General features: G+C 39.9%; 1 protein-coding gene across 1 annotated transcript in view; it reads left to right on the top strand.

The window, feature by feature from the left end:
- Window positions 1–26,829, top strand: part of DCBLD2 (discoidin, CUB and LCCL domain containing 2) — a 213,176-nt gene that overhangs the window by 61,379 nt on the left and 124,968 nt on the right. The window contains exon 2 of the mRNA XM_043448726.1: window positions 18,224–18,287. Coding sequence (XP_043304661.1) covers window positions 18,224–18,287 — 64 coding nt within the window. The remainder of the gene's footprint in view (window positions 1–18,223; window positions 18,288–26,829) is intronic.

Below are 26,829 nucleotides of genomic sequence, written 5' to 3'. Positions count from 1 at the left end.
AAAAAAAAAAACAGTGAGCAGCCTGGGAGTTGGGTGGGTCCTTTGACATTTCTTGGAAATATTAAAAAATATATATTTTTCATTTTATAATAGTAAAAGATAAAGGAGATTTTTTTTAAACGGTGCTTATATGAATTTTCCATAAAGAGATGGTAGAATTTAAATTCTTTTTGTTAACAGTTTCCATGAGAATGTCTTAGACCTAATCAAATCAGTTTGGTCCACCAATAGATAGGTTAATTGCCTACCTTTAAAAAAAAAATTGTAAGACGTGCTCTTTAGCTAAATTTTTTTTAGTATTTTATTTTGTACTGGGGTATAGCTGATTAACAATGTCGTGACAGTTTCCGGTGAACGGCAAAGAGACTCAGCCATACATATCCGTTCTGCTCCAAACTCCCTTCCCATCCAGGCTGCCACGTAACAATGAGCAGAGTTCCATGTGCCTTAAAGCAGGTCCTTGCTGGTTATCCATTTTATTTTTTTTTTCCATTTATTTTTATTAGTTGGAGGCTAATTACTTTACAATATTGTAGTGGTTTTTGCCATACATTGACATGAATCAGCCATGGATTTACATTGGTTATCCATTTTAAATATAGCAGTGTGTAGAGGCAAGCTTAAGTTCCTTCTCTAATGCCGTGTGTCTCTTACTGTTTTGTAAGTTCATTTGTATCATTTCTGTTTAGATTCCACATTTAAGGAATGTCATAGGACATTTCTCCTCTCTCTGACTTACTTCACTCAGTATGCCAATCTCTAGGTCCATCCATGTTTCAGCTAAATTTTTTAACTTTTGCAGTGATAGTGAAGATTCCATATCAAGGGCCTGGGTTAGACACTCAAACACATCCAGTAATGTGTGGACATTTATTGGGGACATTCTACTGAGTATTCTTTTCCGGTCCTGCCTGCTTCCACTGAACAACTCACAGGCAGACCAGTTCCAATGTAACAGTTCCTTCTATTCAAAAATTCCTTAATAACCAGAAATTGTTTAATATTTTAGGGTTTTTGACATATATCCTTTAATGTAGCATCCATGTGCACCATAAGTGGAAATTCTGAAAGTCAGTTTAAAAAGATGGGTGAAATTGTTAGGTCAAAATAGATTGTTCCCATCTCCTGGCTGATTGTTAATCAATATCATCTAAATCAAACAGCCTGTGGGAAGCAGATTTTTTGTGTGTTTCACTTGCAACTAAATTGGAGAGATGGAAGCCTTCCAAAAGAGTGCTGAAACCTGAAACATGAGAAATATTTCATTCAGGTAAAGAAGGCAGTTCATTATCCTAATTTTAAGCTGGGCAGTTACCCAACGAGCAGACCAAGTCCTTTATGTGTCCTGAGTGAGTTTTATCTGACCCACTGCTTCCCACTCTCCGAATGAAATGTAGCTCATTCCCTCAAGCTGAGAATCTGAGAAGAGCAATTGCTTTAAAAGATGTGAGGAAAAGAGCTGATGATTTAGGTGAAACTTCTGGGGAAATCTTCACGTTCTGTTTTAAGAAGGGGGAAACTTATGGAAAAAACAATACAGCAGATGAGTGTTTAGACCTGGATTTCTCAAGTCAAAAACGTCTGCTCTTTTAGGTGGTTAGCATTGTAAGGATCCCCTCCATTATTATTTTTGTGGTGCTGGTGATGATCATTTTAATGTTTGTCTGATGTATTTCTATTTACTAAAATTCTGTTGAAAGTGAGATGTCAGATTTCAAAAACAGTTCTTATATTCCAGCAATTAGAATTTCAGAGAGTTTTCCTTGGTTATCCCTCAGGACCCCAGAAAAAAATAGTCAATATACCATCTGGGTCCAATAGACCCTTTTAATTTGCATGGTTAAATTGTATTTATAATTCATTTTTGAATACTTACAGAGGTAAACCTGAAGAGATAGTGTAAAACTTATTGTAGAAAAAGAAGTTCATAAAAGTATTATACCGTAGTGTCTTTCCTTTTCCACTCCGTAAAGTTTATTGGGTTCATAACTGGATGGCGTGAATGGATATAATTGTGATTTATCCATACGATAGAATACTATTCAGCATGAAAAGGATACATCCAACAACATGAGCATATCTCAGAAAAATTATGCGGAGTAAAAGAAACCAGACCAAGAAAATAATACACTCTGTATGACTCTGCCTGTTATATAAAATTCGTAGTAAATGGACACTAATCTGTACCGACACAAAGCAGATCAGCAGTTGTCTGAAGGTGCTGGAGGAGGCAGGGAGGGAGGCATCACGAAAGAGCAAAAGAAATTCTAGGGGCTGCAGAATACACTCGTCATCGTGAAGGCTTCACAAGTATACACACGTCAAAACTTATCAAGTTGTACACTTTACGTGCAGTTTGTCACATCAAAATAAAATTGCTAAGTTTTATCCACGAAATTAGGCATGAAAAAGCAAAGGGTTAGGTCATGAAAAAAAACAAGGGCTTGCAATCAGGTCTCCTGACACTAAAGCCTGCAAAGAACAAAAGGATAACTCCGCCCAATGAAATGCTTGCTAGTTAGAGGGGAGACACCTTGCCTGGGCAAGATTGCTTGTGGATTAGGAAGATTGCTTGTGGATTAGGATCACGGGTCACGGATACTTCACTAGGGAAGTCTTCTAGAGAAGGACTGTCAGCAGGGAATTTAACTTGAGGGCCTGTTCTTTTTTTTTTTTTAATAATTTTATTTATTTTTGGCTGTGCTGGGTCTTCGCTGCGGAGCAGGCTTCTCTCTAGTTGTGATGAGAGGGGGTGATTCTCTAGTTGCAATGCACATGCAGACTCAGTAGTTGTGGCTCCTGGGCTCTGGAGCACAGGCTCAATAGCTGTGGCCCATGGGCTTAGTTGCCCCTCAGCATGTGGAATCTTCCCAGACCAGGGCTCAAACCCACATCTCCTGCATTGGTAGGTGGATTTTTTTTTTTTTTAATCACTTAGCCACCATGGAAGCCCAGGACCTGTCTTATGTTTTCTCTGTGAGACCTCTAAAATCATAAGAGTGACCTTAATTTATCAGAGAAAAATTAATATGGGTAAATTCATGTGGCTTTCCTCGGTCAATGTATGGCTGTTTAGCAAGAAAGTCTTAACGGATCAAGAAATAAACAAATACCATAATCTTGGAAAATTCTGGGAACATATTCACATTCTCTTTTAAATATAGGAAAACTACTGGAAAAAAATAATATACCAGGATGACTGTTCAGAGTAAATAATGAATAAATTGACTTAATCATAATTCTCCTTTTGTTAAAAATGACAGTAGATAGAAGTTCTAATCCTAAAAAGCACTGTAAATGTTTGGAGAAGGCCTCTAAATGTGGATTCATCAAAGCAACATTTGTATCCAGGGCCACTGATAAAAGATATATTGTATATGTGATCATTTCAGACCCTTCCACAATGTAGAGAAAGAAGTCATTTGCATGCTAATGTATGCAAAAAGATAAGTAATTCCTCCCCTTCTTCTCCTGCTAAATACTGATCACAAAGCTTAGATTCAATGGCAGTCTCTGAAAGCTGGTACTAAAAGTCATTGCTGGGGAAGAGAAGAGCTTTATGTGTCTAGCTAGGCCCACGAACAAAGCCAAGGTTTTAGTCAAATACAAGGCTTACATTCCAGCTGTGCAATCATCTCCCTCTGTGACCTCAGACAAATGATTGTACTTCCACATTCCTATTTCTTCATCTTTAAAAAATGTCAAAGTGTGGTGGAGGGGAGAAGAATCTCAGTGTTCATACTCAAACTATAGATCAAACTGTTATAATTGAACCCACAACATAACCTAGTCCCACAAACCTAGAGTAGATGCCATGATGTTATAGCATTTGTCACTTAAAATCTACTTATATCCCAGCTGTACAGACACGAAGGTGATGTACTATTTAAACAGTAAAATAAATCCCATTAGAGTGTACTACTAGTGGTGTTCTTTCCCTGCATTCTTTTAACTCCCTTAAAACAAAAGTGTTCTTCTGGGAAACATGAAAAAGACTGAATATACAGGATGTGAAACTCTTTTTGAAGAGTAAGTTTAGTTTTAATCAAAACCCCATTCTACTTTTAATATTATCCTTCATCTGAGAATGGGAAGAAAAACTTACTTGGATTATGCTCTTAGATGAATAAGAGAAAATTGTTTCTAGCTCTGGTTCTGTGAATAACCAGGTATGTGACCTTGGAAAATTAGGCTGATATAGAGAAGAAAGGGCTTCCCTCATAGCTCAGTCAGTAAAGAATCCACTTGCAATGCAGGAGATCCCGGTTTGATTCCTGGGTCAGGAAGATCCGCTGGAGAAGGAATAGGCTACCTTCCCTGGTGACTCAGCTGGTAAAGAATGCACCTGCAATGTGGGAGACCTGGGTTCGATCCCTGGGTTGGGAAGATCCCCTGGAGAAGGGAAAGGCTACCCACTCCAGTATTCTGGCCTGGAGAATTCCTTGGACTGTACAGTCTATAGGGTCGCAAAGAGTCAGACAGAACTGAGTGACTTTTACACTTTATAGGAGAAAATATTATATAACCATTACATACATTTGGGAGGCTTTATAATAACATTGGAAATAATTATAATAAGTTTAAAAGCCTTTAAAAGGGTTTTTTGTGCTTTTAATAACTTACAAAAGTAGTCAAATAATATTAAGTGAAGAGGCAAGAAAAGGTATATTAATTATATGTTCAGTATGATCTCAGCTGGCAAGACTAAAAAGAAATCCAACAAAATGTCAGCAGGGGTTGTCTTATTTACTGTGGTGGAATTGTAAGTGATGCTTTTCTCTTCTCTCAACTTTTCTACAAAATTTTCTCTAATATATATTATCTTATAACTAGAAACTAACAAACTATAAAAGAAAAAAGAAAATAAATTACCCCGATGCAAAGAGACTGCTTTAGCTTTCATCCGTTAATCCTGCAAGTAGTAGTGACAGTTATCGCTAAGAATGATCAATAAATTTACACATGCCCAACATTCTCAGAGTCAAAAGATTAGTGATACCCCACACCTTGCGAACATGGATCTCCTGGTATTGCTGAATTTCTCTGCTCATTACTGGAGTCAAGTGATGTATAATCAGGGTTGGCAGTGAGGGAATAATTGCTTTTGCCATCGACCAGGAAGCCATCGACCCCAGTGGAAGAGGGGTTGGATGCTGGGCAGCTGTGATGCACTGGGAAACACCTTATTAATGGAGCCACAGAATAACTTCCAAATGAGCATAAGTCATGCCTGGCAAATGTGTCAGCAAACCTCTGTGGCTTTATTGCTCAACCCTCTTCCTAGAAGAAACCACCTCCCTCTCCCCCAGAGGAGTCATGGCCAGTTCTGGAGCCTGCACAACTGAACACATGCTCCAGAAGGCCTCTCCAGTGTCTTTCTGAAATGGACCACCAAAGCTCTTTCCTGGGCAGCTGTCGCATCCCCATTCACTCTATGTTTACCCAGCGCCAAGTGTGTGCTGGGCTTCACTGGTTCAGACAGTAAAGAATTCACCTGCAGTGCAGGAGACCCAGGTTCAACCTCCGGGTCGGGAAGATCCCCTGGAGAAGGAAATGGCAACTCACTCCAGTGTTCTTGCCTGGAGAATCCCATGGACAGAGGAGCCTGGTGAGCTGCAAAGAGCCTGACACAACTGAGCGACTAACACTTTCGTTTTCAAGTATGTGCTAAACCCAGGAGACAAAAATATCTCCTCGTTTAAACATGAAAGTTTAAAACAAGCCAAATTTGACTCACTCTGGCATAGCAGTATCTTGAAGTTATAACTTGGAGTTTGCCTCAAGGCATTATAGCAAGAGGTTGCATTTTATTTTATTTTGGTTATTTATTTTTGTTCTTTCTTACATTTTCAGTATGTAATCTTCTCATCAAAAGTTGCATTTCAGAGTCAGGAAGAGCTGGGCTTCCATCCTGAAAGAAAAAGAAATATTAATAGCTTTCCCTGATTAATTTACATAACTTTTCTGAGCTTTGATTACTTATCTACAATGGACCTAATAAGACTGATGACATTTAAAATCCCTGCAGCAGATCATTGCAATTCTTATTACATGTTACTTGCCTATGCTGTTAGCAACATATATCTATTAACAGTTAAACATAATAGTAAAGGCATATTCCAACAAAAATCATTGCTACTTCAAAAACACACAGAAAGAATAATCAATTTATCTTATCAGAACAATGTGCCCCTGAGAAACATGGCTAGAGAATAGACCATTAATCCCTCAATTACTTGTAATAAACAGAAGTCATTCTAGACTTTAAAATTTTGTTTTTATCTATATCTGATGGAAGCATTAATTCCAGCACAGAAGCCCTCAAGTAAGTTGCTGACTGTAAAGTAAGGTATCTTACTAGAGCCACCTCTCTCTGAGAAGTCCAAACTACTAGGAAACAAACAAACCAATAAAAATCTCACATACTGTTGAATTTTGGCTCAACCCTAAATCATCCAGAAATGGGCAACCAGCTCAACTAGCTTAAACCACACTCGTCAAAGGAAACAAGAATAGTTGCTTTGTATCCTCATTCACTGTTTTCTAGACAGTAGAGAATGACCCAAGTGTTTCTGAGTGAAAATAGAAGAGCTGCTTTCTGAGATATAAGAGAGAAGGCCAGGTCAAATGTTCATTTTGCTGAAGGTGAGGATACATAGAGGGATAGTGTAGGAATGAGGCTTGGAGGAGGCTATAGACCACAATTGGAAGTACTTGTATTTGCCATCATCATTTCATTTAAAACTTGTAATATATACAGGATCTAAGCATGTGAGAGATAAGGAAACCAAAGTAGGTAATGTCACCATGCAAGAAAGGGGATGGCAGGGTAGATACACAATTTCCTGATTCCTAGGCCAGAGTTGGTTCCCACCATCTCATGCAACCTAGTAGATGTCTTACCAATGGACTAAATTCAGTGCTTGGCAGACTGGAATAAATTTGCATACATTTGTTACATTGTTTTGTTATGTTTTGTTCACATGTCCTGTAGCATATGAAATGACAAATTTGTTTTGGTTGCATCTTTGGGGTTAGTATAAACAATAGATGTAAATGAAGTATTCTGAAGAAATATACAGAGAAATCACACGTGGATAAAATAATTGAAGAATCACTTAGGTGATGAAATAAATCACGAGGGTTTTCCTTTCTAGAGAAATGAGCAAATAAAGGAGAAGCATGATTTACCATGCCTGTCTTCTCTTGGATGCATCCCCTCAACTGCAAATGAATTATTTTACTTCCTACATATTTTCCTCCTTGAAACTCTTTGATCGTTAGATTAGCTGAAATGTGTGAAGCCCACTGTTTGCTGAGAGTAAAGGAGAACTCTAACTCCAGTCACGGTTCTTCATCTGCTCTTTTTGAGCTGTGACAGTATCTGGAGCAAGGAGCTATCTGCCAAGACTTTAAAAATGCCATCTTGCTGCTCCTACACACATCGGTTAAGTAGAGGCAGGCCCTGACTCAGTCTGACCTCTACAGCCTTCTTTTCCTCATAGACAGAACTACTTTATCCCCTTCTAAATACTCCTTATCCCCAATCTAAGAGACCACTCCTGACAACTGGCAGAAAAGACATAAGTAACGCCAGCTCTCTCTATTCTAACACTTATCATCTTGTGATACTTGCTCCTAGTTAGGTCATAAGCTTGCATCCCCTTCTCTAATTGTGAGAAATCAGAGGACAGCAGCTGTGTCTTGCTTTCCTTTGTACATTCAGAACCTAGCATACCAATGGCATACAGTAGGCACTCAATAAGTGTTTGCTTACTAACTGACTGATTCATTAAACTGAGCTTCTGTCTTGGTGCTGAAACCCAGTCACCACCAGTCTGGGGACTCAGTCCCTATTCTGACTTGGTATCCAACCCCTGTTGGGTACTTCCTAATGTCATAGCTCTTCTTGGACACAGGCCCCTCCGTTTCTCACTCCTGGAAATTCACACACAGACCTTAACTCCTGCTCTTGAGCATCTTACTGCAAACTTTTGATTCTTGGATCACCAAATGCCATCCTTCTCTGCCTCCACCTTCACTCTGACTTCGTGACTTGCCAGGACACTGCAGCAGCCTGCGTAGACTCTCCTGAGGGCTATTTTTGCCTGGACTATCACTTCAATGAGTGTAATGTGTATACCCAGATGTCTTTTGCTTATCAATTATACACAGTAATTGATAAGCAAAATCACCTGTTTTTATAAAAATATAATGGTTTACATGCTACTACAGCCTATTCTACTTACATATAAAATCTGTGACTATCTAAATTATATCAGCGTTCCATGAAATAATCTGTCAAATGCAAAAAAGAGGTAGGCAAAATAAATATTATTTACCCAAACAGACAATTAAGTCACCTCAAAACTCATTAAAGTTGTGTGTGTGTGTGTGTGTGTGTGTGTGTGTGTGTGGTTTTTGTTTAAGTCAGTTGAACTGTCTCTACCCTTTATGTTTCTTTCCAGTTTAAATAACAGGTCAGTCAACACATTTCTTCATATTGAAAGTTTCAATCTTAAGCTCTTGCTTCATCTTACTTTTCATAAAGTCAAACAATCTAATTTGTTGTTTAGATGCTAAGTCATGTCCAATTCTTTTGCAACCCTATGGACTGTAGCCCGCCAGGCTCATCTGTCATGGGATTTCCCAGGCAAGAATACTGAAGTGGGTTGCCATTTCCTTCTCCAGGGGATGTTTCTGACCCAGAGATTGAACCCACATCCACTGCATTGGCAGAAGTTCTTTACCACTAAGCCATCAGAGAAGCCCCAATCAAATGAACTCAAACAAGTCAGAGTTTGGGGAATTCCTTTTTAAAATTCACCAATGGCTCCATTTGTCATGGAATCTGTAGACCCAAGTGTCTTGGCCTTGATACTGAAAACTTACCTCTAAGACAACATCCCAACCAAAAAACCAACCTCTGCCAGCTCACTGCCTACAACCACTAAGATGAATAATTAGAAAAGTCCCCTGGAGCTTGGGAAAAATCAGAGAAATTTGTAACCTTCACAAAATAATGGATAACATTGTCATCAGTTTTTCAAAATTCTTTCTGAATCATTGAGGAATGAATTGTTTTAATAGCATTTTCCCTTGCTAAGAGGAAAATGACTCATGGCTTCAAAGACGAGCTGATGCCAAGGCCGAGGCAGAGCAGTGCTTTCAGTTTATCTACCTCACTGCTCTTAAACCAGTTGTTTGGAAAATCCGCCTAATCTTCCTCAAAGGTCCCCATTAGCAGAAGGATCACGAGGTCATGTTTGTCCATATCATGCCACATCCTACAGCCAGTAATGGACGAGCAGAAAAGTCCTCAGAGGAAAGGCTCATTTCATAACGTTTTGTGTGAAGAGTGAGATGAAACACTCAAGGGAAAATATTTCCTTCTAACAGTGCTTCACCACATGAGAAAATAAAGGAGATTAAATTTAATATTTAAGGATAACAGAATATTAAAGCAGTTTTCTTTCTATCTTTAACTTCCAGATCTAATTGAGTCACAGCGCATTAGAACTGGGTCATTTTAGTTAGGTCGGATCTCCCATTACCTTTGTTTAAAAGTCCAGGGGAAGTAAACTATGTATTGAGTTCTCATGCAATTGTAGTAAAATATGATAATTACATTTAAATTTATCTCCATGGCTGGTGAATGCAGAAAGTCAGGAGGAGAAAGATGGATGTAGTGCAGTAGTCATTTGATTGCTTTTATTTGCCTTGTTGCTTCCACCTGTAATAGACCATAGTCGTAGACTGCAAACTCTTCTTCATTGGGCTGGGTTGAGGGGATATTCTGAAGCACTTAACTGTGGCTACCCATGACGCGCAAAGCGCAGGAATGGAACAACCACAATTGAAGATTCTTTGTACAGATTTTCCAATGGTATTATCTCATATATTTTTAAACATTTTCATATTGTCCATTAAGGGCATCAAAATTTTGAAATTCCCTACTGCTTGATCCTGGGACTTTACCCTTGAAAACAGGCACCCTGGCTTCCTGTGTGGAATCATGGGGATCAGAGGCAACTCCCTAACAAGTAATTGATAGTTCCTCTCCAAAGAAAATGACTTGAAGGGTGAAACAAACGAATAACACCAAATCTCTCAACTTAGACAAGAACAGGAAATTACTGGTACTTTTTTGGTTCTCTAAAGACAGAAGCAAAAAGGTAGGGTCAGGACTTGACTTTCTCTGTATTCCACGCTTTCTCTTGTTGCTCTAAAAGAAAATCCTCTTAGAACTGGAAAAAAATAATTAGGACAAGTTCAGAGATGATTAAAAGACTGAAATTAATTAAAAGAATAGAATTGTGAGGAAATAATAAAAGCACTGGCCCAACGAGAGCAAAGTAGCCATACATATTGAAGAATATGAATGGAAAAGAGAAAAAACATTACGTATAAGAATAGTATAATGAAAAAAAAGTGAGATTTATCCATAATAGCAATAGTTAAGTTAGTGAACTCTGCTAAATTCTGTAGAAACACTATCACTTTTAACCCTCACAACAACCTGGAGAGGTAGATATTGGCTCCACTTTATAAAAGAGGAAATAAAGATGACATGCAGAGGTAAAGTAGTTTACCACACAGCTGGTAATTAGCATAGCTGGAATTCAAACCCAAATTGTTTGAAGGCAGAGCCTACACTTTCAATCACAACACCATATTGCCTCTTGGTCTCACTTCTTTTTTTTAACCAACAAGCTGTATGACAATATCCATCTGTCTCAAATTTTTTTCATAACATGCACAGTAACACATTATGTTCTGTTTGTTTATGAATTTGGGCAAGGTAGAGCACTAATCTGAAAAGGCAGGGTAGTATAATGGTTAGAATTGATCGAAAGTCAGACTGAAGGGTTTCAGTTCCCACGTCTGGTCTGCCCCTTGCTATCTGTGTGACTTTAGGTGAGTTACTTGACCTCTTCTTCATCCATGGTAAAAGGAGGATATTAATAATCCCTTCACCATGGGTTTGGTATGAGAATTGCGTTGTTATTGGTACAGTGATCGAGACAGTGGCTGGCACACAATAAGCACCAAAATGTTTTAGTTAAATAGATTTTAAAAATCTGAATAGGTTGAGGCAAAAAGTGTTTAAACATTAGTGTGGATTGGCCACATGTTAAGCAACAGCTTAGCAATCACTACTAACACTTTACAGCCCATGTCTGCCCTCTGCTAATTTTTTAACCAGAAATTTGATCTAAAATGCCAACTTCCTCTTAAAAAAAAAAAAAAAAACTTCTGTAAAGGAATTCAGATATGATTCAGTTGGCGCTCAAATACCAACACTCAGTCCTTTTCCTTCTCTCACCAGCACTTTCTTCTCTGTTGGCCTCTATTCTCGGGCTGGTTCTGGCTGTTTTCAGTACCCACGGGTCTCCCTTATCACCCTGCAGCTAAAAATCCCAGTGAAAAAAAGACTCTTATCCCCGATATGGTCACCCAAGTCCAGAACTGACTCTCATTGGCCCGGACTGGGTCACATGGTGATCCTGGAGCCAATCACTGTGCGTGGTGGCTGAGGGACTGAATGTGCTGAGTGGTCTCGCACATGCTGTGTGAAGGGCTTCCCAGGGGTAAAGAATCTGCCCGCCAGTGCCTGAGATGCAAGAGTTGCGGGTTCTATCCCCAGGTTAGGAAGATCCCCTCGAGGAAGACATGGCAAATGGCAACCCTTCTAGTATTCTTGCCTCAGAAATCCCACGGACAGAGGAGCAGTCCATGCGGTTGCAAAGAGTCAGACATGACTGCTCACACACACATACGCATACCGCATGAATGGAAGGTGGGAGAAAGCTTATATCGTAAGGAAAATGAAGGTGTGGTTATGAGAAGATGTGATAATCAACAATAGAGAGGCAAGATAATAAATCTCTACCATAATAGGCAATAATACTTTTGTGCTACAAAGGTTACATTGGGAAATAAAAACTTTGTTTACCTATTTTTTGGTCTGTGCCACGTTCAGCATGTGGGGGTCTGAGTTCCCCAACTAGGAATCGATCCCATGCCCTGGCAGTGAGAGCACTCAGTCCTAACCACTGGACCTCCAGGGGATTCCCATTGTGTATGTGTTTTGAAATAGTGACACGCTTTACGCTGAAGTTAAGAAACTTAAACGATTTTGTCCCTATGGCATTCTCCGCCCGTTGAAAAGAAAGATGCCTTTCATAAACAAAAACAATTTAATATTTGTTTTCACTCTTTGTTAACTATTTATAAATTTATTTTTAAACTCCATTAACCTTGTTCCTTTCAGTTCTCCTATAAAGACAAATGAATAATAAACTCAAAGAAAGCATGAAAAGTCCAACAGACCTATTGAAAGAGCAAAAGGTTTTTGGTTTTGTTTTTTAATTTAATTTACCATGATGACTCCTAGAAACGTATCTCTAGAGGTTATATTCCTTTCCAACCTTCCTGCCTCAGACTGAGATCACGGCTCATTCTGTCCTGTACTTTTTCTTTAAATTAATGCTCTCTTTCTACTCAAATGAACACATTAAATGCATCCAGAAAAACTGGCATTAGAATGAATAGACAAAGAGATTTTAATGTCAAAATTCATGTAAGAGAAATGTTGCTATTTTGTTACCCTCTTAAAATCATAAGGAACAGTGATCAAAAGCGGGTTTCCATTTCTTTCCAAGAAATCTTAGTATAGTTTAGCAGAGCACAAGATATAAGTGGTATTTGGAAACCCCCTGTATTCTATAATGTGGTTAATGTTGTCATACTGTCTTATCTAGGAATTTTTCTGTGCCCCTCTAAAGTGTCAGTCGTCACATTTTAAAATGTTTATCTTGTACAGCTGTTTGCTTCATCCTTTTCCTAAGTCACTGGAATGATATTTCTAAAGAGTTACTTTAGATAAGATTTGGCATTGACCTTACTTGAAAAAATGTAGGCCATTTTACAAGCCACAGTGAATTCCTCACAGCACGAAACCGCCATGACATATGAGTTTTGTGTGATGATAACGTTGGAGCCCATGAAATGTACTAAATATTAATCTGCTCACACTGTCCTGGCTCTCTACCGAGCCTGCATTCCCGCATGCACACATCTTATTCTCAAGTGAGGTGTAAGAATTGTTGAGCTCAGAGGTGTCAGTCCCCCAGCTCTGACATGTTGTGTGTGTTATCTCCCCTACCAGGCATCTTTCCACAGGCAGCGCAGAACAAATAATGTTGATATGTTTCTATGAATAGAGAAAAAGCTCACATCCAAATTCCCCAAACCTCATGCAATTCTGTGGGTGATTTAACCAAGCCCAATTTCCAGTTCCAGATCTTGGGTGCAGTGGGGGAGAGGAGCCCATTAGCCCTCCTTTTAAAAAGCCCATAACAGTTTAACAGCTTGCTCAGCCTTAATATCTGTCCTTCCATGCCTTCCACGTGTCTTGTAACCCTCAGAAAACATCTCATCTAGTAAATCCTAACTTTCTGGGGAGATGAAAAGACCAGAGTAGGAAAGATGTTCATGTGATTCTTTAGCCTGTAGTTTAGAGAAAGTAAGTGTTAGAATGAAATGCTGTCTCACTTCTCTGTATTCTTATTCAGATATGGAAGTCCTCAGGTCACTAGTAAGCTCTTCAGCAAGAGCATAGAAATAAGGGTGACTTTGAAATTCTATCGCCATGATCTCAAAATAAGCATTCTTATATGAATGGAAGGTTAAGATGCATCAAAATCATTCTAATAAAGGATCAGTATAGATTGGCCCTTTTGCACCACACAAGTAATACCTTCAGGACTGCTATGTGATAAACAACCATCATTGTGCAATTGAGATGTCAGTGACAAACCTGAAGCAAAGTCTACTTAGGGAAAAAAAAATTGACAAGGATAAAGTCTGTGGGAAGTGAAGAAGAAAGAGAAGGGAAGGGAGATGAAAAGAAGAGAATGAAAGGAAAGCAAAAGAAGTGAAAGGGAAAGCAAAAGGGAAAGGGGAAAAAGGAGGAGACAAAAGACTATAGATGTAGCCTGCATAGAAGTGTCCTTGACAGATTAAACAAGCAACTGTTCACAGAGGGAGGGAATGCCTATCCCTTATAGGCAGGAAATGTGACATAGTTCTTGGACCTCTGTGTAGATGCGGGAGCCAGAGATTTATTTCTCTAGGCCAGATCTAAGTATTGTACATTTTTTCCACTGCCACATTACAATTCACAACAACAACAACAACAAAATAAAGTCACACCTACTTATCTTCCTTCCTGAATAGAAAGGAATAACTTCCTGAATAGTTCAGTTCAAAAAACATTAGGTGGGGTGTCATTAAGCCAGTAGTTCATGGGGGGTGGGCGTAGGAGCAGGGACTGCAGTGGCCTGGCAAGGAGTAAAAGCCCAAATGCTGCTGCTGCTGCTAAGTCACTTCAGTCGTGTCCGACTCTGTGCAGCCTCATAGACGGCAGCCCACCAGGCTCCTCTGTCCCTGGGATTCTCCAGACAAGAACACTGGAGTGGGTTGCCATTTCCTTCTCCCCAAATGCTTGGTGAGGAGGGTATTTATACACGGTGTCGCTATTGCTAGGCATTGGGCCAAGAGATTGATTACATATATGCTGCTGCTGCTGCTAAGTCACTTCAGTCGTGTCCGACTCTGTGCGACCCTATAGGCGGCAGCCCACCAGGCTCCCTGGTCCCTGGGATTCTCCAGACAAGAACACTGGAGTGGGTTGCCATTTCCTTCTCCAATATATGAATGTGAAAAGTGAAAGTGAAGTCACTCAGTCGTGTCCAACTCTTAGCGACCCCATGGACTGCAGCCCACCAGGCTCCTCCGTCCATGGGATTTTTCCAGGCAAGAGTACTAATGTGGGTTGCCATTGTATATATGGGTGTTGATCAAATAAGTAGATATATTGGAACTATAAGAATGGTGGGGATCAGCATCTTCACTGCCTAGGACAAGCTAGGATGAATCCTGTGATGTTGGATTGAACTTGGAAGGACCAGTACAAACACATAGATTCCAGTAGATAGATGGTAGATAGGCAGGTAGATAGGTAAGTAGATAAATAGATAGATATGGATGTTGTGGTAGCCTGCTTCTAAAACAGCCTCCAGTATTTTTGAATCCAGTTCCTCATACCTTTGTGAAGTCCTCTCCTATACTGAATAAGGTTCACTTGTGTAAACAATGCTAAAGAAATGAAAGAGTGAGACTTTTGAGGCTAGGTCCTAAAAGACGTCTGGGCTTCCTCCGTCTGGGGAAAGCCAGCCACCACACTAAGGTGACACTCAATGACATGAGGGAAAAAGACCTCCTGCCAACAACTGGTCCCAGTTTGCCCAACATGTGAGTAAGCCACCTTGACAGTATGTTTTCCAGCCCTCGTCAGACCTTAAGAAGACTATAGTCCTGGCCAACATCTTGACTGCAACCTCATGAGAGGGACAGAGCCAGGATCACCCAGCTAAAAAACCCCTTCTGAATTCTGGACTAGACTGTGAAGTAATAAATATCCATTGTTTTAAGCTACTATGTTAGTTATATAGCAACACATACAATACACATATAGAGAGCACCTGCTTACATGTACAGCCTAATCCTTTCCATTGATAGTATCTGGGTGCAATGACACTTTGAAAACTAGTGAGCATACCAGATGCCCAGATGCCAGTTTCTAAACACAGTTCTCCACCAAAAGAGCCAGCGTTCCTTGGAGAAATGGCTGACTTCAGGGCTAAAGCAAGGAAAAATTAAAGATGAGTCCGAATATTTTATTAGTAAGGAAATGGTCAAATAATTATAGAAGTCATCCTGAAAGGGCTCCCACTGGCTCTCTAAGAAACTTATAAGTTTATACTGATACAAATAAATAAGTGAAAAAATAAATTGGAAGAACAAATTCCTTACCATAAAATGCCAACTAATAAATGCAGGAGAAATGGTCTAATTAGAAAATAACCAATTGGCAACCATCATAGTAATAATGAATTCAGCCATGAAACATCAGTAGATACTAAAATTAGTGAGTACAAGTTTGATGAAGAATGAAATGTTTACATGGTCTCAACTATCCACAAAATGCTTATTTGTTTCAATGAAGAAAAGAATGGCTTTGCAAAGGAGAAATTTGGCAGACACCACCTAAACAAATTATTAAAATTAATGTCAGTATTAAGGGGATAAATTGAAAACATGTACCATGTAATTGGATGCAATAAGAAGAATACAAAATCATTATGATGGTATTACAGCCCTAGAGGAAGCACAACTTGAATCTAATCCTTGGGAGACATTAGATAAACTTAAACTTAGAGACCGTTTATAAATTAACTCAAAAACTGTCAAACCCATGAAAGTAAAAAACAAAACAAAAAAAAAAGACTGAGGAATTGTTCCTGATTTTAAGGGAACTACAGAGATGAAATACCTCTGTATAACATGTGACCCTCGGTTAAATTCTTTTTACTGTAGGAGACATTTTGGGACAAATAGTAAAACTTGAATAATATCTGTGATATAGGTGGTAACAATATATCAACATTAATTTCCTGTCTTCAGTGGTGTTACTGTAGTTAGGCAGAAAAATATATTTATTTGTCAAAAATACACATTAAAGTATTTGAAGATTATAAGTCATCTTGTCAACCATTTGCTCAAATTGTTCAGAATGAAAAAACTCTTCAAATTATTCTTGCTCCTTTTTGTAGGTTTTCAATTGTTTTGAAAGAAAGGGGGAAAAAAGAAATACACCACAGATCTGAAAATTCTCTCTCTCATTTGGCAGAGAATATAAAGGCAGTTCAGAGACATAGAATACTAAATAGAAATACACAGAAAGGTCATACATCATACACAGGTAAAGTGCCAAGAATAACAGCAGCATGAAAGAGAAAGTAGGAATATGAGGAATAGGTTCAAACAGAGATGTCCACCAAATTACTTAGTGTCCCAAGAGGAAACAGATGGTGGGTCAAAATAGAGTAACTCAATGAGGGTTTATTTACAAAGACACACTTTCAATGAGGTGGACTAGGGTCACCATACATCCAAGACTTAGTAATAACTGCCTGATGCCTCAGCTATTAAGAGGGGAGGGGGTAGTACAGGAACCCAGGGAAAGAGTCGTGCTGCTGCCTTGAGGGAATCCATGACCGCTGGAGAGACTCAGCCGGCTGGAGGAGACCTTGCCGGGAGGGTACCAGGGCCTTCCTCCCCTTTCTCTGCCTTCAATCTACTCCCAGCACTTTCCATTGGCCAGACTCAGCCAGAAACCCCACGGGAAGCCCCTGGTGTGGTCTGTATGAGTCTCCCTGTCTGGGCAGAAGGCAAGGTACAGAATAGTTGAGAGTGAGGCCAGTGGGGGTCAGTGGAAGAGATCTGGCCTGCCTATCTTGAATATATGAAATTAAGGCCAGCAATATTTAGCTCTGTAGAAGTACCAATCAATAAAGGCTATATTTAAAATCTTTGATAAAATTTCAGAGAGACTGAAAATTCTTTGCAATTGTAAGTGAAACAACTACTCCAGTATAATTAGGTGGGTCATCCAAGCAAGGGACACAGAAGTCATCTGATGATTCAACTCTGTACAAAGAAGTATGGTTGAAAGAGAAGAGAATCTGGAAAGCAACAGGGAAGGAACTATGAGCCATGTTTCCTTTAAGCACAACTGCCCACGAGGTTTACCAGTTCCCTACTGAGAAAATTGAAAGTAAATATCAAAATTGTTTGGAAACACAATTTTGCCTGAATTACCCTTGGTAAACTGCATAGAGTTCTCATACCTTTGTGTAGATGCAGTCCTTTCCATTTAATCTTTTTGTTGCTGTATAAAGTTCAAAAGTCAAAATCTCTCCGGGTATGTAAATCTGAATTGAGTAAATCTCATATTTAAATTACAGTCAATAGTTTTTTGTTTTTTTTTTTAATCAAACCCCAAATTGACAGGTAAAGGTAAAGGACGTTAAAGGACAGGTAAAGGACTGTTCTCAAAAATGAAGTCTTAACAAGGTTTCTTCCTGGCTGATTGTGCCAAACACTCTTTTAAAAAAAGAAATTTTTACTAATAAAAATAAATGAAAAAAAATAATAAAAAATAAAAAATAAAAATTTTTTTTTTAATTTGGAAGACAATTGCTTTACAATGCTGTGTTAGTTTCTGCCTTACAATAATGTGAATCAGCCGTATGTATACATACACCCCCTCCCTCTTGAGCCTCCCTCCTAACCTCCGCCCATCCCACCCTTCTAGGTCATCATACAGATCTTCTTTACGGTGCAGACAGGTGCAGAGAACAAGAACAGTTTGCAATCAGGTAAGTCTGTCTCATAGGTTTCCTCATATTTAAAAAGCCTTTAATGCAAATAAGTCAAAGAGGAAAAAAAGTATTTTCTGATAAAAGTAACTTTGGCCTTTGTGGTCATCTTAAAAGAGACTTTACAACCATTATATATCTTTTTATAATATTTTTATTTTCATAGCAACACTGTAGAATACTCAGTCTATATTAGCCCCAATTTATATGAAGAAATCAACTAAAATGTCCATAGCTAGTAAGTAGCAGAGACAGGATTCAGATTCAAATTTTCTGAATCCAAATCTAGTAACTTCCTCATTACATGAAGTGAAGTGAAAGTGTTAGTTGCTCAATCCTGTCTGACTCTTTGGGACCCCATGGACTGTAGACTGCCAGGCTCCTCTGTCCATGGGATTCTCCAGGCAAGAATACTGGAGTGGGTTGCCATGCCCTGCTCCAGGGAGTCTTCCCAAGCCAGGGACTGAACCCGAGTCTCCTGCATTGCAGGCAGATCCTTTACCATCTGAGCCACCAGGGAAGCCCTTCCCATTGTATAATTCTACCTAAAATTAAACCCAGAAGTACAATCAAGCCACTTCACCTATTTTCTATGATCCCTTTAAGATTCACTGTTCTGTCATCTTAATGAAGAAAGAATTTTCCTCCAGTTAAATTGAACCCAGGAGGCAGGGAGAGAGAGAATGAGAAAGAAAGGGAAGGAATATAAAAGTTTGTATTTGAAGGACTTTCTGCTAAACTTCACTTGCTGAAAGAAAGTGTTACTTTGAAAGCAAGGCTAAGAGCCACTGATGGTCTTTCTTCATATTCTTGACTATAACTCCATCCCATGAATGGCTACTGGCTGGAATACTACTCAGGTAACCATCAGAAAATTCAGTTCTACTGCTTGGGAACATCACTGCTAATAAAAGATAGAGATTTACTGGGGAAAACAGTAGTAACACCAGCCAAAAAGTCAGGCATTTTTTGAATCCCTGGCATTAAAGAAACAAAGATGAGAAAGTATGATATCAATGAGAATGGAATGAAATATATTTCAGCAATAAACAGCCACCCACTTCCTACTCAAAACTAGGATTAATTTTATGCTCTCCCTGCATGTCTATTGCAATTTGTCTGGGTCTCTGCTTCAAGTCATCCTCTCTGGGACCCACACTAGGGAAGCAAACTCTATCTGGAACACTGCTGGTCCTCACAGCAGATGAAAACAGAGCACACAGCAAATTGTATGCTGCTCTTAAAGAGTCCATCTGAAAGAAATACATAACCTTCTCTTCACATTTCATTCCCCAAAGCAATGAATGACCAAAGTTCATGACCACTCTAACTCCAGGGAAATAGGGAAGTACAAATCTGCTGGGAAAAAGAACCAGAAATATTTGTTGAACAAAACTAATGACTACCAGACACTTTCCTGCCAAGACCTTGCTATCTAACTTCCATAGCAGCTCCCAGGGACAGGGACAGTTAGGGCTCACCAATTATTCCATGTGATTCCTGATGTTCCTCAGCCCCCTTTGCAATTATTTTGGAGTAGGGCGATGGGTTAAGGCAAACAGGCCATTGAGTAGAAGTGATATTTATGACTTCTGGGCCTGTGGAGCTAAGACTGACGTGCCACTCCATTCTTCTTTTCCTGTGCTAGGGAAATCTCAAAAGCCAAGTGTTACTGGTAGTGTGTGTGTGTGTTAGGGAACTTGCCTGGTGGCTCAGTGGTAAAGAATCTGCCTACAATGCGGGAGACCTGGGTTCAATCCCTGGGTCATGTATTTACAAATTATTAGAACCTCCATTAGCCTGGTTTCCTGGATGACAGCGTAGAGGAAAATTTCCCTCATCCCCTGCCTATAATTCTTTCTGGACTTAGACAAATAAGATGAACCCTTGGTTGTAAAAGCACTCAGATTTCAACATATTTATTGTGGTAGCTAGCATTAATCATCCCAATAAAGAAACTAACCCCTGAATGCAGGGTGTTGGTGTAACAAAACCTAACATATGTGAATTTGCTTAGTGGGTGATGAACAGCAGGGAAACTGATATCAGAGGCTGAAAAAATAATGATATGTGTTTTGCAGTGATAAAATATTTGGTATAACTGTCATGTGCAGTAACTTGGAAGTCAACTCACATTAATATTCAGCCAGAAGTTTCAGAGTGAAACAATGTAAAATGGATCTTTAGTGCTGTGTATTGGTGATGTTTGTTGCATTTAGCAAGGCATTGCCAAGGAGAAATGAATTTCAGGAAAAAAACAAAAATAAAAAAAACTAACCATAGGAAAGCAGGCTGGAAGGAAATTGTAGAAAAAGACCAGCAATTCAAGTTCTTTCAGGTTGGAAAGTCATCTTCTACATCTCAAAAAGTAAGAAACAGGACTCATAAAAGCTTTGAGTGACAAATGCACAATTAAAATTCCTAGCTGGTCAAAGTGCTTCTAGGCAAAGTCAGATTAAAGGTGTGTTCTTCCCATTTAAACTTAATAGCCCTAAAGTAGTCTAGATATAACCTGGTTTGGGGTTGAAGAAGCACAGAAATAAAGCAAATCTGAGAACTAGGTTTCAGAAGAGGAAGGTTACTGGTACATGAAATAGATCAGAAACCTTCTTCTCTTAGGGGAATAAATTGCCAGAGAAACAAGAACTTTGACCAAAAAAGCATTTGACTTAAAACCTCGAAGCTTCCTGGATGAGAATGGGTTGAGAAAGCTATTCGGCCCCCAGGGAGGGAATACCCACCCAATGCTCCCTTCAGATCCACCAAAGAATAAAGAGAAAAGGACACGTCCTGTGAAGACCTACAGACAAAGAGATTCCTCTTGAGAACAGAATCACAGCCCAATGAATTAAGGAAGCTCTCTCAGCCTGGATGTTCACGGTGTCTGCTCAGCGGGATTTCAGTACTTCCACAGCCCAGTACCCGCTGTCTGTCTCCATCCCCCATTCTCTGAATCAGTGTCCCTTTTCTCCCATTGTTATCTATTAGAGAGTAGGGAGCGAGGGAGAAAACCGGTCTTTGAAGTTCCCCTAAGTCTCCAAACAAGAGGAGCCACATCTGGACCTGACAGAGACGTCACTGTAATAAAATTCACTCTATCACGTCTGCGGTGATACAGAGAAAGAGCAAAATTCTCCTTCACATTTTAACTGTTTTGAGCACTTACGCTACTGGAATTTAAAACATTTATGTTTTGACTTTTAATAATTTTTTTGGGTCAAACTTAGATGTGGTAGAGAACCAAGGAGGAATATCCCTCAAGAGTTAGAGAAATTTTATATAGCAATAAGAGCTGATATTTTGCATCCCAGACTGCTGCTAGTAATAATACAGGCAAATAGCAGGTAATAGGAAACTCTGTGAGTTGAGATTCCTTTGGCTCCATCTGACCACAACCCAGCAAAAATTAACTTAAGCAGAAAGGGAAGTGAGTTGACGCCTCTGGTTAGGAAACATACTGAGATAGGTCATGAACTTAGACAAAAAGCCACAGAAACCAGTCGTTCAGAGACTGGATCGGGGCCTCGTTGCCACCACAGTTTTTGTCTCCGTCCCATTCTTATTTGTCTTGTGCTCTGCTTCACTTGGCACGTTTTTCTATTTTCTGCTCCTTGCAAGGTCTCTCCATGCCTTGAAGGGAACAGCCACTGGCAGTCTCGGTCCGTATCCTTATGGTTTACTAAGTGAAAGGAAGTGATTCCCCCTCAACAGTAAGGTTATGGGGAAGAATTCTGATTGACCTGATTTGAGTGACATACGGAGCCTTGGAAAGAACTGTCCAGGTAGGTGTGGTGCTGTGATTGGCTCAGCCTGAGTCATGTGCTCAAATATGCCCGGAAAGGAGGAGGACAGGAATGCCATGATCAATCTGTATACCAGGACCACGTAAAAGAGGAGAAGGATCCCCCCAAAGAAAGGAAAGGAAAATGGAGAAGATGAGTGGGCAGGAATAAAAGCTACCAGATTGCTCGAAGATAACTTAAATACCAAGAGCAAAGACCCCCATGGTATATACCTAGAAAGTATGCCTACCAAGAGAGGCACAGACACCCTCCTCCAGGGCACATCTGACCCTGGTCAGTTCTCGCGGTTACCCTGTGTCCCTGTCAATTTCCTCACTGCTGTTCACTCTCATTCTTCAGTGGAATACACAGATCTCCTGGGACAAGTACGATGATTATAGTGAGGTTCTGCCTCCTTCTCTTTCAGGCTTGGGAGTGACCCAAGATTAAGTTCACATGCTCTCTTCAGCCCTAAAACCCACAATATTTACATAAGCCTCACATACATTATGATTAAATGACTAAATGCTTTCTAATTACCAAATACTTTCTAATACCTCCACCAGCTTAATGTTTCTACAGTGCCACTTTGTATCACCCCTTATTTAAATTAAAAAAAAAAATTTCTACTCTCTCTAAACCTTACATTATAAACCACAAATCCCAGGCCTTCAAAGCACTCTATAACCTAAGCCCTAAATATCTTTGCAGTCTGATCTTTTACGAGTCTTTTATTCATGTCTTCTTTCCATGCAAAACAGGCTATTCCCTGCTTCTAGTGTACATATAACTCTTTCATCCTTCCTCATTCATTCATTTTTTAACTTTTACTTATTTATTTTATCTTTGGCTACACTGGGTCTTTTTGCTGCATGCAGGCTTTCTCTAGTTGGGGAGAGCGGGGGCTACTCTCTAGTTGTGGTGAGTGGGCTTTTCATTCACAAGCTGTAGAGCTTACGCTCAGTAGCTGTGGCAGGCACATGGGCTTAGTTGCTCCGTGGCAGGTGGAATCTTCCTGAACCAGGGACCGAATCTGTGTTGCCTACATTGGCAGACAGATTTTTATCCACGGCACCACCAGCGAAGCCCTTCATTTGTTTTTGAATCAACATATATTGATTGCTTTCTTGTGTGCCAGGAACTGTGATATGTACCAGTGGTGCAAGGATGAATGAAACATGAACCCTGTCTTCAACGGGCTCACTCTAAGTATAGAAGAAACACACATTATACATTATTATAATTCTCTGTGAACCGTGGCAAAAGTGAGTTATGAGGAAATTGCTAGACCAACCCACTGTATGGAGAATGAAGAAAAGTTTCCCTTTGGGTATATTTAATCTGGGACTTAAAAGATGTGTGCATGCATGCTAAGTCACTGCAGTCAGGTCCGACTCTGCGTGACCTTATGGACCATAGCCCACCAGGCTCCTTTGTCCATGGGATTCTCCAGGCAATAGGTGTACGTTTATTCAGTGGAGGAATAAGAAAGAGAATTCCAGGACAGGATGAAGGCATCCAAGAATCTAGCAATACGAAGATAGGCAGCTTGTTCAGGAGAATACAAGCTGAGTAGAAGCTTCCTGAATTAATGTTCACTAAAACAACGCTGAAAATTAAATAATGCACTGGTTTGCCTGTGTTGGCTGTGTTTGCACTGATTTGGCTGATGCATAGGACATGCTAAATGATTATAAATTAATATTAAATTCTTCTATTCACCCATAGAATTCTATAGCTGCTGGGTGAGTTTGACATTTATTAAGAGCCAGTGGCCCCCTTTCCCAAATCTGTTGTTTATATAATTACACAATTGAATTAAGTATAATGTAAACCAGGGGTTTTCAATCTCACACTATTGACATTTGGGGCCAACTAATTCTTTGTGCTGGGAGACCATCATGTTCTCTCTAGGATATTTAGCAGCATCCCTAACCTCTCACAGAAGATGCCAGGAACACTCTCCCTTGAACTGTGAAAACCAAAAGTGTCTCCACTCATTGTTAAATGTCCCCTGGAAGGTGCAAAGTCGTGAGTGGTAGAATTTGGTCAGATCATAAAGGACCTTGTATGTGGACTTGTTTTCTAGGTATGCAATGAGAAATACTTCTTGTTTCCTAGTGGGAGAGTACCATGCGGCAATGTGTTTTGGGAGGATAAATTAGAAGAGGTGGACTGGAAACAGGAAGACCTACCAAGCAGGCAACTGCCATAGAGCAAGTGAGACATAACAAACATGTCAATGAATACAGTGGCAGGAATGTTTAGAGGCAAGTTGAAGAGAGAATTTTGGAGATAATCAGATGCCATTTGCTCTCACTAGGATTCCTCTCCATCTTCTCTTCCTACATGTGCTCACAATTAAATCCAACCCAACTTCAAGGTTCAGTTCAAAACTCACATCCCCAGGCCACCAAACGAAACATGTCCTCCTTTGAAACCCATTGTTCTTTAGTCACTCAATCATGTCCAACTCTTTGCAAGCCCATGGACTGCAGCATGGCTGGCTTCCCTTTCCTTCACTATCTCCTTGCTTGCTCAAACTCATATCCATTGAGTCGGTGATGCCATCCAACTGTCTCATCCTCTGTTACCACTTTATCCTCCTGCCCTCAATCTTTCCCAGCATCAGGGTCTTTTCTCATGAGTCAGTTCTTCACATCAGGTAGCCAAAATATTGGAGCTTCAGCTTCAGCACCAGTCCTTCTAATGAATATTCAGGGTTGATCTCCTTTAGGATTGACTAGTGTGATCTCCTTGCTGTCCAAGGGACTCTCAAGAGTCTTCTTCAACACCACAGTTTGAAATCATCAGTTTTTCAGTGCTCAGCCTTCTTTATGGTCCAACTCTCACATCCATATATGACTACTGGAAAAACCATAGATTTGACTACACAGACCTTTGTCAGCAAAGTGATGTCTCTGCTTTTTAATAAATTGTCTAGGTTTGTCATAACTTTTCTTCCAAGGAGCAAGCATCTTTTAATTTCATGGCTGCAGTCACCGTCCACAGTGATTTTGGAGCCCAAGAAAATAGTCTGTCACCATTTCCATTGTTTCCCCATCTATTTGCCACGAAGTGATGGAACCAGATGCCATGATCTTAGTTTTTTTAATGCTGTTTTAAGCCAGCTTTTTCTCTCTCCTCTTTCACCTTCATCAAGAGGCTCTTTAATTCCTCTCCACTTTCTGCCATTAGGGTGGTGTCATCTGCATATTTGAGGTTATTGATATTTCTCCTGGAAATCTTCATTCCAGCTTGTGATTCATCCGGCCTGGCATTTCGCATGATGCTAAGGTCACAAGAGTTGGACATGACTGAAACAACTTAGCAGGGACACATGCACTCAGCATATAAGTTAAATAAGCAGGGTGACAATATACAGCCTTGATGTACTCCTTTCCCAAGTTGGAACCAGTCTGTTGTTCCATGTCTGGTTCCAGTTGTAGCTTCTTGACCTGCATACAGGTTTCTCAGGAAGCAGGTAAAGTGGTCTGGTATACCATCCCTAAGAATCTTCCACAGTTTGTTGTGATCCAACATTCAAAGACTCTAGCATAGTCAATGAAGCAGAAGTAGATGTTCTTCTGAAATTCACTTGCTTTTTCTATGATCCAATGGATGTTAGCAGTTTGATCTACAGTTCCTCTGCCTTTTCTAAACCTACCTTGTGTATCTGGCAGTTCTTGGTTCACATACCGTTGAAGTCTCACTTGAAGGATATTGAACATTGCTAGCATGTGAGATGGGCACAATTGTGTGGTAGTTTGAGCATTCTTTGGTTGTGTTCTTCTTTGGAATTGGAATGAAAACTGACCTTTTCCAATCCTATGGCCATTGCTAAGTTTTCCAAATTTGCTGGCATCTTAAGTACAGCACTTTAATAGCATCATCTTTTAGGATTTGAAATAGCTCAGCTGGAATTCTATCACCTCCACCAGTTTTGTTCGTAATGATTCTTCCTAAGACTTCACACTCCAGGATGTCTGGTTCTAGGTGAGTGACCACACCATCATGGTTATCTTGGCCATTAAGACCTTTTTTGTACAGTTCTTCTGTGTACTCATCCACTTCTTCTTAATCTCTTCTGCTTCTGTTAGGTCCATACCATTTCTGTCCTTTATTGTGCCCATCTTTGCATGAAATGTTCCCTTGGTATCTCTAATTTTCTTGAAGAGATCTCTAATCTTTTCATTCTATTGTTTTCCTCTGTTTCTTTGTACTGCTAACTTAGGAAGGATTTCACATCTCTCCTTGCTATTTTCCGGAACTCTGCACTCAAATGGGTTTCCTGCCGAAGCTTAGGTGTTTCAGTCATGTCCGATCCTGTGCGGCCCTCTGGGCTCCAGCCTGCCAGGCTAGTCTGTCTATGGGATTCTCAAGGCAAGAGTACTAGAGTGGGTTGCCATGCCCTCCTCCAGCAGATCCTCCTGACCCAGGGATCGAATTCAGGTCTCCTGCATTACTGGAAGATTCTTTATTACTGAGCCACCAGGAAAGCCCTCAGATGGGTATATCTTTCCCTTTCTCCTTTGCCTTTTGCTTCTCTTCTTTTCTCAGCTATTTGTAAGGCCTCCTCTGACAACCGTTTTGCCTTTTTGCATTTCTCTTTTGGGGGATGGTTTGGTCATCGCGTCCTGTACAGTGTTACCAACCTCTACCCATAGTCCTTCAGGCACTCTGCTCATCTGATATAATCCCTTGAATCTATTTCTCCCTTCCACTGTATAATCATATGGGATTTGATTTAGGCCATACCT

Source organism: Cervus canadensis, chromosome 27, assembly GCF_019320065.1.
Source record: "Cervus canadensis isolate Bull #8, Minnesota chromosome 27, ASM1932006v1, whole genome shotgun sequence".
In the NCBI taxonomy this organism is placed as follows: Eukaryota; Metazoa; Chordata; class Mammalia; order Artiodactyla; family Cervidae; genus Cervus; species Cervus canadensis.
This window is presented reverse-complemented; position numbering and strand designations above follow the sequence as displayed.